The sequence below is a fragment of the Macaca nemestrina genome, chromosome 7, assembly GCF_043159975.1.
Source record: "Macaca nemestrina isolate mMacNem1 chromosome 7, mMacNem.hap1, whole genome shotgun sequence".
Lineage (NCBI taxonomy): Eukaryota > Metazoa > Chordata > Mammalia > Primates > Cercopithecidae > Macaca > Macaca nemestrina.
Genome location: NC_092131.1, coordinates 168556144 through 168574729, shown reverse-complemented (window position 1 = coordinate 168574729; position 18586 = coordinate 168556144). Strand labels below are relative to the sequence as shown.

At 44.3% G+C, this 18586-nt stretch overlaps 1 protein-coding gene across 26 annotated transcripts in view; it reads left to right on the top strand.

The window, feature by feature from the left end:
• LOC105463656 (ryanodine receptor 3) overlaps positions 1-18586 on the top strand; it is a 561838-nt gene that overhangs the window by 387862 nt on the left and 155390 nt on the right. For all 26 annotated transcript variants that reach the window (XR_011606198.1, XR_011606199.1, XM_071067152.1 and 23 more), the window contains exons 39-43: positions 427-700; positions 2105-2219; positions 4218-4347; positions 5539-5642; positions 11471-11606. Coding sequence is in view for 24 of the 26 variants with exons in the window: in XM_071067152.1 (XP_070923253.1) it covers positions 427-700; positions 2105-2219; positions 4218-4347; positions 5539-5642; positions 11471-11606 (759 nt within the window). In the remaining 2 variants the exon portion in view is untranslated. The remainder of the gene's footprint in view (positions 1-426; positions 701-2104; positions 2220-4217; positions 4348-5538; positions 5643-11470; positions 11607-18586) is intronic.

Genomic DNA, 18586 nt, shown 5'->3' with positions numbered 1-18586 from the left:
AATTTTTGTTTGTTTGTTTTTTTGAGACAGAGTCTCACTCTGGTGCCCAGGCTGCAGTGCAGTGATGCAGTCATGGCTTACTGCACCCTCAACCTCCAAGGCTCGAGCAGTCCTCCCACCTCAGCCTCCCAAGCAGCTGACTACAGGCGTGTGCAACCACACCCAGCATTTTTTTTTTTTTTTTAAAGCAACAGGGTCTCCCTTTGTTGCCCAGGCTGCTCTCAAACTCATAGGCTCAAGCAGTCCTTCAGCCTCAGCCTCCCAAATTGCTAGGATTATAGGCATGAGCCACTGCACATTGCCTGTAATAAGAATTTTGTAACCTCATCCAGCGATGTGTCTTCTATTTGCATGAAGTGGCTGAAACACCCAGCTCTCCCTGAGCCATGACAGCCACAGTCCTGGTCCCTCCTGTTGTCCTTCCAGCAACATTGAAGGAGCTCATCTCACAGACGATGATCTGCTGGGCCCAGGAGGACCAGATCCAGGATGCAGAGCTGGTCCGAATGATGTTCAACCTCCTCCGGAGGCAGTATGACAGCATCGGGGAGCTGCTGCAGGCGCTGCGGAAGACCTACACCATCAGCCATGGCTCTGTAAGCGACACCATCAACCTGCTGGCTGCCCTGGGCCAGATCCGCTCCCTCCTCAGTGTCAGGATGGGCAAGGAAGAGGAGTTGCTCATGATCAACGGGCTGGGGTAGGTGGCTCACAGTTCCGTGCCGTTCTCTCTAGAGAGCTTTCAGTGGGAAAACTGACTTACCTTGATATACGGATGTAGTGGAATCAAATCATATTAAATCTTTGTGTGACGTGATTCCAGTCTCACTCCTCCTGCGGTCGTAGCCTTTGTAGCCTAAGAGACCCGACCACTCTCAGCGAAAGGCATTGCTGACAGAAGTGTGGAGGAGTCTTGGAGAAAAGCAGTTATTGGGTTTGAATCTTTTGAAAATAGCCCCAGGGAGCCCATGGAAACATTTGGAGGAAGAGACAGTGTGTCCAACCCAAGACAGAAATTATCTGAGTGCTTGAGTTTCAGACGCTTTCTAGCTTCTGAAACTTCCCTCTGAAAAACTGCCACCTCATCTCTCCCTTTTCTCAGCACTAGCCTAGAGTCATTTTTGTTAGTTCATTGAGATAACTTTACCCTTAACGGTAGCTCATGGCTCTCCCTTAGAAGCCATGAAGTCAAACAAATTCATTGCATTTTAGACGTCAAAAGGATTTCCTTTAATTATGTACTGTAGCACTTCTATTTTGCAGTTGAGAATACCAAGGTCCAAAAAGATTCACTAACCAGCCTACAGTTTTACTTTATTAGAATCAAGAACCAGACCAACAGACATCCTCCTCCCTAACTTTTCATCCTACCGCCCTTGAGCCAGCAAACCAAAGGAGCATCACCAAGGTGCAGGAAAGGGACGTTCAGGATCCGTGGCGGGGAAATGCATGCTTTTGTCAAACTCATTTCCAAAGAGAGATCTTATATAAACGAAGAGACTTTTATGGGACTAGAATACAGTTAGAGAATTATTATCTCCCCCAGCCTTCGTAGTAGACATCGCAGAAGTAAAAACTGGCAGTTGCAGGTGGTGGTTCCTGCAACCCTCAAGAGAAGGGGAATGGGCCAGCCAGAAAGTAACCCCCCAGCAAGGGAGTACACAGCAAATTACCAGGCTCTTTCTGTATTTTGACTTGCCTGCAGCTGTACTCTGTGAGTATATATGGGATGACTTAAAGATACAATTGTTCTTACATGTTAATGTCGTGAGTTTTTAAAGCCTATTGTCCAAAAGCTTCATTGGTATCTAAAATTATTACAAGAAAAGAAAAACCAGGGATGTTTAATAGGTCATTAGAAAGAAATGTTTCAAAGAGAAAGAGCAAGTACTTAGAAGTAGAGGCGCACAGAATATTTCCGTCAGCTAGAATGGCCCTGCACATATATTCCACCTGACCTAGTGCCTTCTTATTATTTGTTTCAGCCTGTCACTTTCATATTACTTCACGCCCTCGTGTGTGTGTGTGTGTGTGTTCTCATCCCTGAATTTTCCTAGCCTATAAATAAACAGCTGATGAAGACTCTCTCTGATCCTTACCCTAGAGACATAATGAACAACAAGGTGTTTTACCAGCATCCCAACCTCATGAGAGTCCTGGGCATGCACGAGACGGTGATGGAGGTGATGGTGAACGTGTTGAGTACAGAGAAATCTCAGGTAATGCTAAAAGGAGAACCTAGCCAGAACTTGTCCCTTGAGGCAGGAGCACATGAGGTGACTTGTTCAGAGCCACATGGCTGGTGTCCGTTGCCTCAGTTTCTCTTCCAGGGAGAGGGAGGGACATGCACAGTGCCAAGAAGGAGCCAAGCGATGGGATAATGCTGCTGGATGGAATCCCATTGTGTAAGAGCTCTTGAAGCTTGGAGACTCTCTTCATTAATCCCACTGGGCTCTTCAGTTGCTAAGTTTACTTCCCGTGTTCTGCAACCCTGCGCTTTCCAAGATGGAGTAACTCTGACTGCCACTTAGGAGCCTGGTGTGCCTTGTGCTGAGTCAGGAGAAGGCTGTGCTAAAGGAGAACAAGATCTCAGTAGTGATCCTGGCAGTGTCTCCCCAGCAGTGTTTGTGTTTCCTCCGTCAACCGGGCTCCTGAAGAAGCCAGGTTTCCTTGCCAGCTCCCCCATAAGGAGGCTGCATCAGGGGGATCTTCTGTTGGTAAAGGGAGAGGAGTGGGGATAGGACACAACTGGACATTTATCCCAGCCGGGCTGGGGTCCTCCTCACAGTTAAACGGCTTCCTCAGGCAGTAGATAGGGTATGGCTTCAAATGCTGGAAATTCTAGAATGCCAGGGTCCTAGGAAGGGTGATTTCTGGTGCAGTTTCATCAGCGCTGCTGGGAGGGGGCGGGTGTGTAGAAGGAACAGAAGCCAGGGTCGTGTTCCTCATGGGCTTCCTTCGGATTTCTTGGGAAAGTGAAATCTCTCCAGAAGATCCCTGAGCACGTGTCTAGATGCCTTAGCGAGCAGATAGATTATGTTTCTGAAGCTTATTTCTTAGAGCATCCTCTGTAATATTAAAGGAGAAAATCAAGGTCGTCTTAGGATCCTGAGCAAGGTTAACACTGCCACCATTTATTGAGCATTATAGGATCAAAAATAAGATTTGGCCCAACCTAGAGATACTGGTTACTTTGTTAAGCAGAAAGGCCAAGCACAGTCAACAGGAATGTAAGATGGCATCTTTATGCTAGACTGCATGAATCAAATGGCAAGTGCTATGGAATCCCATAGAAGAGCAATTATCAATGACAAAAGTAGTCAGGGAAGACTCAGAGAGCGATGCCTTTCAGACTTGCACAACTGTGGAGGCCAGCCTTGACCCAGGGCACCTGGGTTTTGATATACTGGTGGGCCTTGTGTGTCTACGATCACCTGTGTCTGTCTGTCTCTCTCTCTCTTTCTCTCCTCTGTCTCTCTCCTCTGTCTCTCTCTCCTCTCCCTCTCTCTTCTATCTGTTCTCTCTCTCTCTTCTCTCTCTCCTTTGTCTCTCTCCTCTGTCTCTGTCCTCTCTCTCTCCTCTCTCTCTCCTGTCTCTCTCTCTCTCCTCTCTCCTGTCTCTCTCTCTTCTCTCTCTCTCTCCTCTGTCTCTCTCTCTCTCTGTCTTCTCTCTCTCCTCTCTCTCTCTTCTCTCTCTCTCTCCTCTCTCTCTCCTCTCTTTTCTCTCTCTCTCTCCTCTGTCTCCTCTGTCTCTCTTCTCTCTCTCTCTTTCTCCCTCTCTCTCTCCTCTCTCTCTCCCTCTCTCTCTTCTCTCTCTTTCCTCTCTCTCCTCTCTCTTTCTCTCCTCTCTCTCTCTCTGAATTCTGTCCACTCCCTTCCTACTTGGAAACAACAATAGCCTGGTAGAAAAAGGTCATGCAATTTCATGTGACTTCCGAGGATGACTGATTCTTGTTTGACATCTGTTTCTCCTGGAGGAAAGATATTTCAGGAACTATAACTATCATTCAGTATTTTTGCGAGCCTCTTCTTGGGTGTCCACTCTCTGTCTCTCCTATGAATCAGTCTTGAGAAAAAAAAAAAAAAGGAAAGAGAAAGTTCATTTTTCCAAGTGTTCACAGCTTACGATACTTTACCCATTTAAGACTCTGAGGTCAGAGTTTTCAGAAGGCTTCATGATAGATTCTTTTCTCTGACACTTTCTACTTCTCCCTACAGATTGCATTTCCGAAGATGGTTGCTAGCTGCTGCCGTTTCCTTTGCTATTTCTGTCGAATTAGCCGGCAAAATCAGAAGGCCATGTTTGAGCATCTGAGTTATCTTCTGGAGAATAGCAGTGTTGGCCTAGGTGCGTAAGTCTTTTTGTAATTTCCACATCCAAACTTGAAGGTTACACTCTGCCTTTGACCACTTAGAAAATACAGGGAAAGAAGTCACATGCATGCTGTGATATTTGTAAATACTAGAAGAGACCCTGCCTGATTTAAAACAACTGAAGTAACGATGCCACAACAACTGAAGTAACGATACCACAACAACTGAAGTAACGATGCCACAACGACGTTCTCCAACATAAGTAGAGATGTTGCTACCAGCCAACATTGGTGACAGATTAGTGTTGGCATAGTCATACAGTTTTACCTCATCTCTCTTGGGACCAGTGGCCCGTGGCTTACAAAATGCCCCTGGGATTGCAGATGTAGTCTGGGGGCACAGCTCTTCCCAGCCCACTCAACTGACCAGGGAGCAGTGCTGATGAGACCAAGGTCATGGATCCGATCTCGTCTTGGCAGGCTGGCTGCAGGCTGCATACCTGTCCATCAGCCTCCCAGCAAATGCTTTCCTTAGCCGGGAGGCAGACTGGCCAAGAGCAATTGTGGATAAACAGTGTAAATCCACCACCACCACCACTAGAAAGAACAAGTCAGTGCATATGTCGTACTCATTGTTCTGGATATAAACGAAATGAATTTGTGGCATACACAAATACTTCCACTTGAAAACTGAAGTTTCAGGGGTTTTTATTTCTCAAATGCAACCTCAGGCTGCTAACCTTTTTGTAAAATGCCACCTGAAGTTTTTCTTAATTCTAGCCTGAGAACCAAACAAACAAGTCAAAAACAACATTGGTGACCTGGTGAAACTATATGAGCTAATGCTGTTTGATGCTATTTTTAAACTCCAGGTGGTAGCCCCAGAAATACCCAAGTTCCACTGGGCTTTGTTGGTCGAGTGGCATCTGATATGGGGGCCTCAAGAAGTTTTGTGTTAGAAAAGCACTTGGAAATACATGGTCCCGGCTGGTAGTATGAACCGATTTTCTATTAATTCGTATTCATGGTAATGAATGTGGGGAGGAAGGTTAGCTAATAGAGCTGTTCTTAACTCCAGTGCACTGTCCCGTTGGAGAACGGGCCTGTAAACCAGGTTTCAATGTGTTTGCTGCCCTCTCCTGTCCGTTTATGTGCACTGCAGTCTCAGCTCGGTGCCAAGTGTCTTCCTCTGTCCCTTTCCTGCTAATTCTCCCGTCCTCCTTCAGCCTCCCCGTCGATGAGGGGATCCACCCCGCTGGATGTGGCAGCGTCCTCTGTGATGGACAACAACGAGTTAGCCCTGGGCTTGGAGGAACCAGACCTGGAGAAGGTAACTGGCCTTGGGGAGGCAGTGTGGTGCTGCTCTCTTCCGCCTGTAGTGCAGCTGAGCTAAGAATCAACAGATCACGGATGGAGGCTCTGTCACTGTATCCTCATCTTGGTGGGCTTATAGGGAAAGCGTGGGAGAATGTGAGTAACCGGTAGCAGCACAACGAGTATGACCAAGGGATCTCCTGTGAGCACAGGTAGCCAAGTTCAGAGACATGGATACGTGGGCACTGCTGTTCGTGTGTGGAAGCCCAGCCTCATGGGTCTACATGGAACATCACCAGATGCCTGCGGTTCCTAATAAAGTTCTGTGTAATTTATAAATTTATAAATTTACCTATGGAAAGAAGAGACATGGCAGACTACTGTGTAATCAGAGTCCTTTCCATGTGCAAATGAGACAAACTGAGCTGCCCTCCGCTGGGAGGGTGAATGAAGCTCCTGGTGGTGGCGATGGTTGGGGCCGCCTCACTACATCTTTTCCCCATCCCTTTCTTTCAGTGATGTCCTTGACCGGAGGGCTGGCAGGACTCACAGTGCGACTTTCTGAGTGTGGGAAAGAGCAACGTGGGAGTGGGGGGTTGGGAGGCGGTGTAGAGGGGAGGGACATGGGCAAGTCACAGACAAGTCAAAGGTCATCATTGTGTAGGGGGTTTGGGAGCACGCGGAAAAGGGCACCTGAGCCTGCATAGGGGATTAGGAAGGTCACTCAGAAACAGTGGTGACCCGAGGGATGAGTAGAAGCTGATCAGCCACGTTGTTGGGTGATCCCAGCATGGCGTGCTGGGGAGTAGGAGACTGGGTATGACTGAAGCACAGAGTGCCTGGGGGATGTGGTAAGAATGAGGCAGAAGCAGTGAGGAATTGAACTTGATGCTACCGTTTCTATTAGTAAGAGAAATTCATGCCCATACACTCTGCCAGGCTTTATTCTGAAAGCTTCCCGCAGATGAACTCATGTGATCCTCAGATCAAGCCCTTTCATGATTGCCTGCCAGTTACGGGCAAGGAAGTGGAGGCATAAAGAGATTGGGTGGCATCCTCAGTGTCGTGCGGATAGTCAGTGGCACAGCCAGGCATCGAGAGCGTTGGGCTCCGGAGGCTGTGCTCCTACCCATTGTGTTACAGGAGGTCACTGTAGAGCCAAGAGTGGTGGAAACCACTGGAGCGTGTTAGGCAAAGGGGCAACACGGTACGATTCGTATGTTAGAAAACACCCCAGTTTCAGTAAGAAGAACTGATTGGAACAGAAATCAGTCCTGAGGCAAGGCGGAGAGTTTATGCGGTAATCAAAGCCCAAGACTGTGCTGGCTTCAATTAATATTGATGCAGTGGGTGTGAGAAGTGTTTGAAGCCAGGGGACCTATCTGTCAGAGGACAAATGGCAGCCATGAATTCGATATCAGTTCAGCCCATGTTTTTCTCTAAGGAGTGCAGGAGGTAGAGCAGATCTGAGGAGGCCGGCCATGAGTCTGGGTTCTGTCAAATTTAAGAAGCCCGAGGCTCCCAAATGGCAGTGCCAAGTAGGGAGTTGACTGCGTGGCAGCAAATCTCAGGAGAGCTCTCTGAGCTGCAGAGGGAGTGCACAGAGGGTGGCTGAAGCTCTGGGGGTACATGAGGTGACTCCGGCGGCTGGTCTGGAGCAAGAAGAGAAGCATAGCCAGGCCAGAGCCCCAAGGACCACCAGCATATTTAAGGGAATCACCAAGGAAAAGGCACCAACAAAAAACATGAGGAGGAACAGCCAAGAGGATGAGAAAACCTGGAAAACGTAGTGTCTGAGAAGCCGAGAGGAAACTCTGAGAAATAAATACGTATTTTTTTCTTCCTGTCACGTAGTGAAGGTGAGTTGGCTCAAAGAAGACAGGGTGAGGAACGAGAGAGAGGGGATGTCTTGCTGAAACGATTATGGCAGCCGATGGCCTTCCTCTGGCTGAGGCAGCCGCACAGACCACATAGATTTACCGCTCACGAAGATTCTGCTGTTTCAGGCCTTGGCAGAGAATCATTGGCCAAGCTGCAAAACCATGTCTGATCTATTAAGATGAGATGATAATTACCCACCAATAATTCATTGACATTTTTGAGTTAGTAAATTCCATTTCAAATGCATTCATCTGATAATTACCGAGGGCCTATCATGAACCAGACAGACAAAACGCCCGTGTTTATGCAGCATATTTCTAATGGGAGGAACTTCTGTTGTAGTAAGAGAGGATATTACTTTGCTGGGGCTCCCAGAACAAAGTACCACAGGTTGGGTGACATAAACATCAGAAATTTATTTTCTCACAGTTCTGGAAGCTCAAAGTCCAAGATCGAGGTGTGGGCAGATTTGGTTTCTTCTGAGGCTTCACTTCCCGGCTTGCAGATGGCCACTGTTTTGCCGTGTCCTCACGTGGTCTTTTCTTTGTGTGCACGTATCCTTGGTATCTCTCTCTGTGACCAGATTTCCTCCTCTTTAAGGACATGACCCCAACAACTCAGTTTAACTTGGTCACTTCTTTACAGCTCCTATCTCCACAGAAACATTCTGGTATACTGGCGGTTAGGGCTTCCACATGTGAAATTTGGGGGAGACCATTTAGCCCGTGACAGAGGGGTTTGTCTCTGAGTTGATCACTTTATTTTGTTCTTTAAACTATTTTGAAATATCAAAGAGACATTTTTAGAATAATATTTTGAGGTGGCAAATAAATTTAAGTAAAAGTATTTTTATTATTTTGTCAGATTCAGTAAATATTTCCAGTGGACTTATAAATCATTATTTTCCTTATAAATCATTATAAGGAAATGATGAGTCCCTTATAAATCATTAAGTTAAAGGCAGGAATCAAGGAAAGAATCTATTTACTGACCTTATCAAATACGATATTTATCAAACAACCCCATTACATAATAGAAGAACCTTGCTTTTTAATACTTTTTTAAAAGAGGGTAGACGCGGTGGCTCATGCCTGTAATCCCGGCACTTTAGGAGGCCAAGGCAAGTGAATCATTTGAGGTCAGGAGTTCAAGACCAGTCTGTCCAACATGGCGAAACCCCATCTCTACTAAAAAGCAAAAATTATCCAGGAGTGGTGGTGGACGCCTGTAGTCCCAGCTACTCAGGAGGCGGAGGCAGGAGAATTGTTTGAACCCGGGAGGCAGAGGTTACAGTGAGCTGTGATCGTGCCACTGTACTCCAGCTTGGGAGCCTGGGTGACAGAGTGAGACTCTATCTCAAAAAAAAAATCTGTTGAAAAAAGTCTCAGTCAATATAAGTTAGAGTTAACTTTAATAAGCCCTCCCAGCTGCAAAAGGAGTAAGTGAAAATGACCAGACCAGAGGGAAATGTTAGGCCCTGTAGGCCTGTGTTGTGAAGGATACCATCTACCTCCTACATATGCACACCGAGACTCGAGCACCATGCCACTGTCAGTGCCTTGCATGAGAGCTTCTATCAATGCCGTGTCTATTCATGGTCTCTGCTTCTAGTGGGAGAGACCTCAGCCAAACTCTATTATTCATACATTTAGATGACAGTAAATAGCTCAGTGTTTCAGGTGGTGTGATGATAACCCATGCTTGTGTGAAAAGCAGCTGAATGCGTCTTCTTTGACAAGGCAATACCACCAGGTTTTGAACTCCCTATTCTGTTCTCAGCCCCAGTTCATCTTTTGAAACAATGTTGCTCAGCAAACACATGGAGCCTCCGTTGGAAGAAGTCAGATGTGATGAATGCAGGCTAGCAAGCTGGGAGAGGGGAGAAATGGGCACTTGAGGAAATCTGTAAAAGAGATGAGGTTTGCCACACCATTTTCAAGTAATTGGGGTGGCTTAGCACACTGCCATAGACTTTATTCAGCCCAGTGTCAGGAAATTACCCAAGTTTGGTTCACAGGAAAGAACAGCAAAGGACTGCTATGCTGGGATTTCTCCCTTCTATTGATCACGACAGAAATTAGATCATTCAGGATTGAACAGTAGCCCCACCCCAACACATACACATACATACACATGCAGACACACACACTCACTGTCTCTCTCTCTCTCTCTCTCTCTCTCTCTCTCTCTCTCTCTCTCGGGCAATTATAGCAGCCTGTGAAATATCTGCACCTGCAATCTTGAAAACTCTGCCCAATTCTGGCCCTTATTGATGCTTCCCTGACATTTTAAAGACAAAATCAAATCTGAACTCTAAACAGAATATTATCTTTACTGGTTTAAGAAGGAAAAAGTGTGGTGACAGATTCTTGTTGAGTTTTGCCTTATTTTTATTACACTTGCAAAATAGAATATTTGACATCAGTAAATAGCTGATTCATTGAACAAACGTTTATTGAACAGCTACTATGTGCTAGGCCCCAGCGGTTAAAAAAATTCTTAAAAACACCATCCCTGACTTTGAGGATTTTGGAGCACTGTGGATTCTCCTCTTCTCTGTGTATACATAAAATATGAAAGGTGAAATTAGAATAGCAACTGCGTTTTTTAAACAAGGTGTATTTGCCAGGCTTTTTGCCTGATAGCTGCTGAAAAGTAGAGCAGAATCTAAAATCGTCTATAAGATCCTAGCACAGAAATCTCATGATGAGTGTCTAGTAACCTGGAAGCAAAGAGATCACCACCAATCCCAGTCCTTAATGGATGAGGATCTCTTTTTCTGGCCATCCCAACCTTAACATCTTGGCTTTTGACCTTGGACAGCTGTTGTGGATGCAGAACGAGAGTAGACTCCCCTGATTACTCAGGGGCCCACTCTGGGTCAATCAGTGACTGAATATTGTGGCCTTGCAATACCATGGCCAAATGAACATGGGCGGCCCCCAGTGGCCCTTCTTTTTCTGCACTGTTATCTCCCCAGATGTATGCTAGCTAGGCTTATTTTTAAATGACAGCTCCCTCTCGCCAAAACTGGAAAAACCAGGCACTGATAGTACATGGTGTGTTCCTACATAACAATGATAATCAATCTTGTTAATTACTTGGAAACAAAAAATGAATTGGAGGATCTTTCTAGCCTCTAGGGAAATGGAAGCCTTTCAGTTCTTAGAATTTCACAGGCCTCATAGCTATCTAGTAGAAAAAAAAAAAAAAAAAAATTGAGCAGTTCTTTTTTTGTTTCTTATATATGTGTAAGATTTATTTTTAAATTTTATTTTGTTAAAATATACAAAATATATATTTTACGATCTTGAAATTTTTTAACTGTATATGTAGTATTCAGTACTTTTGAACTGTCACCACCATCTATCTCCATAACTCTTTCCATCTTGTAAAACTGAAATTCTAGACCCATTTCACAATAACTTTCCATTCTTCCCTTCCCTCCCCCAAGTCCCTGGCAACCGCCATTCTACTTTGTCTTTATGGGTTTTACTACTCGAATTACCTCATAAGAATGGAATGATACAGTATTGGTCATTTTGTGACTGGCTTATTTCACTTAGCGTGTGTCCTCAACGTTCATCACATTGTAGCATATATCAAAATTCTGTTCCTGTTTAAGGCTGAATATCCCATTGTACGTATGTATCACATTTTGCTTATTCATTCATTCATCCTTCAATGGCCATGTGGGCTGCTTCCATATTTTAACTTTCAATTATTTGGGGGTATATACCCAGAAGTGGAATTGCTGGATCATATATTAATTCTGATTTTAATTTTCTGAGGATCTCTAGTACTGTTTTCCACAGTGGCTGCACCATTTTACATTCTCACCAGCAGTGCACAAGAGTTCCAACTTCTCCACATCCTCAACCATCACTTGTTGTTTTTTGAGGTGTGTTTTTTAATAGCCATCCTAATGCGTATGAGAGAACACTTTTGTACTATTTCTGGCAGGTGGTGACCTACTTGGCAGGCTGTGGCCTACAGAGCTGCCCCATGCTTCTGGCCAAAGGATACCCTGACGTCGGCTGGAACCCCATCGAAGGGGAACGCTACCTGTCCTTCCTGAGGTTTGCCGTCTTCGTGAACAGTGAGTGCCACAGTTTTCCATACCTTTTATACCCAGAATAGCATGATCATGGATACGTACAAGGAAAAGGATACCCTTACCATTGCTTCTGATCCAAAAATAGGTGTTTGGTGGCTGGCAAGAGAAATCTCAGAGAATCAGGCCAGATAAGGATAAAGAGTAGAGTCCAGTGAACAGAGCACTGAGCATTAGTCCCAGATCCAGCAAGAAACTCACTGCCTGAGGTTGGACGTGTCGTCTCTCTGCACTGTAAAAGGGGGCCTTTATGAATATCATAGTTGATACCTCACCTGTTTCACAGAGCTAAATGCATATGTGCATCTAGATCCCTGGACTGTTCAATGGATGGATGGATGGATGGATGGATGGATGGATGGATGGATGGATGGATCAATGGATGGATGGATGAATAAAATCAAGTATAACTGAGTAGCCGTAAAAGATAAGTAAACTCCCAGGAGAAAAGAATTGCTATAGCAACCCTAAATATTATTCTTCATAATACAATCTACCTCCCATTTATAGTGAATTCCAACACTACCAGAATTCTTTAGTTGCACTGGAATGATATGCTGAATATTATGTAAAATAAGCGGGGTACTTTCTTGAAAATGAGCCTTGTCTCCTAAGAATTTTTGTTATAATACTAATTCACTTGTACTGACATTATAGTTATAGTCCCTCTGTCATTTCTCAGTTTGGGGTTCCAGGCTAACAAATTGCACTAAGCAGGTTAGGTGATCTCAAAGAGAGATTGCAGCTAACACACAATCATGCCAATTATTCTAAGTATAAGAATTTGTCTCAAAATATGTTGACATAATGTGATCATTATATTCCCATGTGCTTTTCTTATTGTCTCTCTACCCTCCCATTTCACCTGCTTACTTTTCTTCACCATACTATGCTATAGTCTTAATATTTAAATGTTTTCTTTTCTCCTTGTCCTGGTTAGATTTCAGGCCTTGAGGTGGTTGTGTTTTATTCCCCCGGGACCCACCCAGCCAACTTCCTAACCAACTCTCTGCTTCTTTCCATGTATTCATCACTGCATCCTTCTGTGTTTATCACCAGCTTTGTTAACCTCCATTTTCTTCTCTTGGGGGCAGTTTTAGAGTAACTTCTAATAGCCTGGTTCACTTTGTATCCAAATTATCACATGTCCAGAATTAATGCAGAGTTAATGTAGGAGTAAAGCAAATTTGTGGGTGTATGAACTGGATATTAATAATTTATACAGCTCGCCGAATTACGTAAATAGATTGTTTGCAGACAAATCCGATCAAGGCAGGACCAATTTATTCATCTTGGTCACCTTCACAGTCAAGATCAAGAGCTTTTTGAGTCATTTTATGAGACCATCTACCTGGATTGTGGAGGTAAAGGAATCCACTGGCTCTTGTCCTACCCAGACTGCCTAAATTCTAACACTTGCTTTTGTGGGTTAGGTACACCCATATTGAACTAAACTCCAGACCAAAATGTTTGGTCCACTCCTTTTGTTTTCAGATTATTTTATATCTTTTCAATATATTTTTTGCACTACAATTTTATAATGCAACAAACTCTGGCAAACTGACCCATCAATAGAAACGTTTGTGGGTTTTAGTTTAATGTTTATTTTGTCTCTGTAATAATGTTATATATATAAAGTCTCGATGCTGCAAAAGAGATAGCACTTGAATATAAAATTTTCTTTTTAATTCTCAGCAAGGCAAGGTACTTTTATAGAAGGGTGCGCCCTTACAGATGGAGCAATGGTGAGCGCACATTTGGACAAGGGAGGGCAAGGGGTTCATATTCCTGATGCACATGGCGCCTGCTGCTGTGTCATTCCCCTATTGGCCAGGGTTAGACCACATAGGCTAAACTAATTCCCACTGGCTAATTTAAATAGAATGACAGGGTGAGTGCTTTGGTGGGAGTCAGGACAGAGCAGGTAGCAGGTATGAGTTAGGGTGGAGCAGGTGATCAGAATGATTCAGGGTGGAGTAGGTAATAGAAAAAGGTTGCTTTACGAGGAAGTTTAAAAGTAGAAGGAAAAGTATTGAACATACGGACATATTAATTATTTGAAAAGAAATTTAGAACTCATATCTAACAATAGCCATGTCTAGTTTTGGCAAAGGATGTCAGCTTCTCCTTTCAAAGAATTTTCAGTCTTTTAAGGGGAGTAGACATGGACAGAGATTACTACAATAAAAGTAAGTGGAGTAAGGCAGGGAGAGAGCACTGAAGGGGTTCAAGAGGGTAAACTTATTGAGGAGATCAGAAAAGGCCTAATGGAGGAGGTGATGTTAGAGATAAGCTTTGAAAGGTCGAGTTTCCAAATACTTAGATTCAGTTGAGGAGCAGCATGTACAGTGGCTCAAAGGCTAAAGCATGCTGTGCTCAGGAAACCTAGTGCTATTGTTTAAATGTGTCCCCTAAAAAGCGTGTTTTAGAAACAGTCCCACGAGTTGGGAGATGGGGCCTAATTGGAGGTGTTAGGTCATGAGGACCTAACACCTCATGAATGGATCAATGCCCATTATAAAATGGCTTGAGGCCACAAGTTCAATATCTTGCTTTCTTGTGCACACTCTCTTGCCATGTGATGCCTTCTGCCGTGTTACGATGCAGCAAGAAGGCCCTTAACAGATGTAGCCCGTTGATGTTGGACTTCCCAGCCTCCAGAACCATGAGCCAAATAAACCTCTATATTTTATAAATTACCTAGTCTTTGATATTCTGCTATAGCAGCACAAAACAGACTAAGATGCCCAATGATCTGTCAGTCTGGAGGGTAGCTGCATGGATGGCAGTGGTAAGACATGAGGTTTAAAATGTAGGTGGTTATAATGAGAAAAACCTAAATGCCAGGTTGAAAAGTTTAGTTATTGATTCAGTGTGTAGAGAACTGCAAAACTTTTTTTTTTTTTTTTTTTTTTTTTTGAGACGGAGTCTGGCTCTGTCGCCCGGGCTGGAGTGCAGTGGCCGGATCTCAGCTCACTGCAAGCTCCGCCCCCCGGGTTTACGCCATTCTCCTGCCTCAGCCTCCCGAGTAGCTGGGACTACAGGCGCCCGCCGCCTCACCCGGCTAGTTTTTTGTATTTTTTAGTAGAGACGGGGTTTCACCGTATTCGCCAGGATGGTCTCGATCTCCTGACCTTGTGATCCGCCCGTCTCGGCCTCCCAAAGTGCTGGGATTACAGGCTTGAGCCACCGCGCCCGGCCAGAACTGCAAAACTTTTTAACAGAAGAGACTGATGGGTTGATACCCACTTATGGGTTCTATGCTCAGGTTAGAATAATGAGTTTATAAATTATTAGGGTATTGGTAAAAGGGACTGGACGAGATACATTTCAAAGAAATTACAGAGGTGGAATTCATAGGACTGTATTAGGCCATTCTTGCATTGCTATAAATAAATACCTGAGACTTGATAATTTATTAAGAAAAGGGGTTTAATTGGCTCACAGTTCTGCAGGCTTTATAGGAAGCATGGTGCTGGTATCTACTAAACTTCTGGTGAAGCCTCGGAGCTTCTGATCATGGCAGAAGGCAAAAATGGAACAGGCATGTCACATGGTGAAAGCAGGAAGGAGAGAGAGAGTGGAGAGGCTGGAGGTGCCAGACCTTTTTTTTTTTTTTTTTTTTTTTTTTTTTTGAGACAGGGTCTTGTTCTGTCACCCAGGCTGGAGTGCAGTGGTGCAATCTCAACTCACTGCAGCCTCGATCTCCCAGGTTCAAGCAATCCTACATCTCAGCCTTCCAAGTAGCTGGGACTGTAGGCATGCCAGTGAATCTACCATCCTGGGGTCTGGAGAGTGGTAGCCCCCTCCCCACAGCTCCACTAGGCAGTACCCCAGGAGGGACTCTGCATGGAGCCTGCAACCCCATATTTCCCCTCTGTACTACCCTGGTAGAGGTATTGTGTGGGGCTCCACCCCTGCAGCAGGATTCTGCCTGGGGACCCAGGCTTTTCCATACATCCTCTGAAATCTACTAGGTGGAGGCTGACAAGTGTTCTCCACTGTTACATTTTGCATACCTACAGGCTTAACACTACATGGAAGCGGCCAAGAGTTATGGCTTGCCTTCTCCAAAGTGGCAGCCCGAGCTACAGCTGGGCCCATTTGAGCCACAGCCAGAGTTGGAGCAGCCAGGATATATGGGGAGCAATGTCATGAGGCTGCCCTGGGCCTGGCCCACAAATTAATTCTTCCCTCCTAAGCTTCTGGGCCTATGATGGGCGGGGCTGCCATGAAGGTCTCTGAAATGCCTTTGAGGCCTTTTCCTCATTGTCTTGGATATTAGTGCTTGGCTCCTTTTTAGTCATGCACATACCTCTAGTAAGTAATTGCTCTACGTCCCACTTGATTTCCTCTTCTGAAAAAACTTCTTCTTTCTCTGCCACATGGCCAGGCGCAAATTTTCCAAACTTTTACACTCTGCTCTTGTTTAAATAAATTTCCAACTTTAAGTCATTTCTTCATTCTCACATCTGAACATAAATTGTTAGAAGCAGCCATGCCACTTCTTGAACACTTTGCTGCTTGGAAGTTTCTTCCACCAGGATACCCTAGGTCATCACTGTCAAGTTCAAACTTCCACCAATCCCTAAGGCATGAACACAATGCAGCCAAGTTCTTTGCTAATGCATAATATGCATGATCTTTACTCCAATTCCAAATAAGTTCCTGATTTCCATCTGAAACCTCAGCAGCTTGGACTTCACTGTCAGCATTTTGGTCACAACCATTTAACTAGTCTTCAAGAAGTTCCAAACTTTCTGTCATTTTCTTCTGAGCCCTTCGAACGCTTTCAATCTCTGCTGCCTACTCAGTTCTGAAGCTGCTTCCACATATTCAGGTGTCTTTATAGCAATACCCCACTCTTTGATACAAATTTTCAGTATGAGGCCATTCTTGCATTGCTATAAAAAAAAAAAACTGAAACTGGGTGATTTATTAATAAAAGAAGTTTAATTGGCTCGTGGTTCTGCAGGCTTTACAGGAAGCATGGTGCTAGCATGTGCTTGGCTTCTGGTGAAGCCTCTGGGAGCTTTCAATTATGGCAGAAGGTGAAGGGGGAATAGGTACATCCTATGGTGAATGCAGGTGTAAGGCAAGGGGGAGGTGCCACACTTTTAAATGGCCAGATCTCTTAAGAACTCACTATCGTGAAGACAGTACCAAGCCGTGAGGGATCTGCCCCCATGATTCAAACACCTCCCGCCAAGCCCCACCTCCAGCATTGGGGATTACAGTTCAACATGAGATTTGGGCAGGGACAAATATACAAACTATATCAAGAACTGAATGGTGATGATGATGGCTGAGTCTAGGTATGTTAAGAGAAAAGGAACAGAGGTCACATTGAAGCTTAGAGATTTTCGAGGGTAGAGGGAAAGAAATAAAGATGTCAGAAGAAGCAAAATGATTTGAGATGGAAGGTAATCAGCTTGGCTTGGGTCACATTGTATTGATTTTTCTGTGTACAATACCCATATAGAGATACCCTTAATTGAATTTATAGGATAGAAATCCGTCAATCAACAGATTAGAATGAAGTAGATTTGCAGTCCATCAGTAGCTCAAATGCTTCACAGTAGGTTGCCACAGGCAAAGGCATGAAAAAAATATGGAGAGTATGAAAAAGAAAAATGAGAATATTTCTGAATACTTAGGAGGAGGAATAGTGGCTCAATCACAACAGAATGTTATGGAGGAGTTTGGACTAGAGAATGGAGTATCCTGGGTTCGAATTTGGCTCTATCATTTGCTAGTTGTGTGAATTTAAGCAAGTTAGTCAAAATACCTAACCTCAGTGCTTTTTTATATGTAAAACAGAGATGATAATTATCATATATTTCATAAAATGAAATAATCCCTGGAAAACTCAGATTAGCCCAGTGCCAGAAACCTTATAAACTTGTAGTTATGATCGTTGTTGTTCATGATCTTTATGAGAGTGGTAGGGCATTTGAAATGGGAAAACTGTAACTAATAGATTTCTTTGGGATCTCAAAGCCCTTTATAAGTCCTTATGTCTAAAAGGTGATTCAAAAGGACTTTCTGGATACTTTTGTGACCTCTGCTCAGCAATGAAAGATCAAAGTGATATAAGATGATGGGAGCATTCATGGTGGGTGGTGGTAGACGATGGTTGGTGGCAGGGGTGTTCGTGGTGGGTAATGGTGAGTGGTAGTGGGAGCTGTGATAGTGGGTGATGAATGGTGATGATGCTAGTGATAGTGGAATATGATAGTCGGTCAGTGGCTATAGTGAGTTGTAGGGTGATTGAGGTGGGTGGTGGTTAGTGAAGGTAGACATGGTGATGGTGGTGGGTAATGATGATGGTGATGATGGGATATGATGGTTGGATGGTGCATGGTCATACAGGGTTGTAAGGGTGAGTGGTGAATGACGGTGAGTGATGATGAGGGTAGCGAAGATTGTGGTGAGGATCATAACAGCTAACACTTATTTAGCGGTAATACACAGCATTTACCATGTGCCAGGCACTGTTCAAAACACTTCTACATATATTAACATAAATTATATGACAATCCAATGAAGGAAGCATCTTAGTCTGTTCAGGCTGCCGTAATAAAATACCATAGACAAGGTAGCTTATAAACAACATAAATTTATTTCTTACACTTCTGAAAACTGGGAAGTCCAGGATCAAGGTGCTGGCAGATTCAGTGTCTGGTGAGGTTTCTGGTTCATAGATGGTGCCTTCCCATTGTGTTCTCACATGGTGGAAGAGGCAAGGCAGCTCTCTGGGGCCTCTTTTATAATGGCACAAATCCCATTCATGAGGGCTCTGCCCTTATGACTTAATCACCCACCAAAGGCCCTACTGCCTAATATTGTCACCTTGACAGTTAGGATTTCAACATGAATTTTGGAGTGTGGGGAGACGCAAATATTCAGACCACAGCAGGTGGATACAATTATCTTCATCTTATAGATAAAGACCCTGAAGCTTA